The sequence below is a fragment of the Penaeus monodon genome, chromosome 22 (genome assembly GCF_015228065.2).
Source record: "Penaeus monodon isolate SGIC_2016 chromosome 22, NSTDA_Pmon_1, whole genome shotgun sequence".
Lineage (NCBI taxonomy): Eukaryota > Metazoa > Arthropoda > Malacostraca > Decapoda > Penaeidae > Penaeus > Penaeus monodon.
Window position 1 is genome coordinate 17,959,456 of NC_051407.1, and position 894 is coordinate 17,960,349.

General features: G+C 36.8%; 1 protein-coding gene across 1 annotated transcript in view; it reads left to right on the top strand.

The window, feature by feature from the left end:
* LOC119587584 (protein C19orf12 homolog) overlaps positions 1–881 on the top strand; it is a 6,994-nt gene extending 6,113 nt beyond the window's left edge. Inside the window, exons 3-4 of the mRNA XM_037936297.1 lie at positions 92–213; positions 350–881. Of these exons, the coding sequence (XP_037792225.1) occupies positions 92–213; positions 350–478 (251 nt within the window). The 3' untranslated portion in view covers positions 479–881. The remainder of the gene's footprint in view (positions 1–91; positions 214–349) is intronic.
* Positions 882–894: the final 13 nt, after the last annotated feature.

Genomic DNA, 894 nt, shown 5'->3' on the forward strand with positions numbered 1-894 from the left:
ACCCTCCCTCTCTTCCTCCCGTCTTTCTTCCTCCCCCTCTCTCTCTCATCCTCTCGATGTATATATTAAATGAATTCTTACGTGTCCTCAGGTGGTGCAGTGGGAGGGGTCGTGGCAGCGGCTGTATTTCGTAAGAAATTCAAGAGTGTGGCTTCCATTATCATGAATGACTTAAGCTCAACACAGAAGAAGAAACTCGCGGCCACTTTGACGGTTAGTAGAATTTGGAAAATGCTCTGAAACACGTGATATATATTCCTCTTTTGATGATGAACTATTCGTCGACTCGACGTAAAAGATGGTTTTCTCACGTTCGCACATTCCCTGATTTACGTAATTAATTTTACAGAATATAATCCCCTCTCAGCTCATCCGCACGTCCGCTTCTGAACTACCGCCGGATTTGAAGCGGCAGATTATAGAAGCAGTTCAACAGTTCTTTGGCAGTCACTTGAACATGCGTGTGCAGTATCGATAAATGTAGTGCTTTTGGCGTTTTTATCCGTGTATTTTTTCAGATTTTCACTTGAGGTATCAGGTATAGAGTGGTGATTTCATTTAAAATAGTGTAACCTGTTATCTTAGATGGTCTTTTTTTATTAAATGATTGTGATATATAGAAAACTAATAGGAAGGTAAACTTTTATAAATTGTTTTTACAGTTATCTTTCTCTGTATGATTATGTTATTATAAAGACGATGAATAGGATAGTGTCTTTGTTGAACTATTTCATGGTATTTACCATAAACTGAGAAAAAGACATTGTTCTTTTTTTCGAAGAGATTTAAATATTTTGTTTCATGTGTTGTTACGCTGAATATTGGATAAAAAGGCGAGAATATCTGTATGAAATGTTGGAAGAGTAATAGGAATTTATTTATATTTTCTGCCGC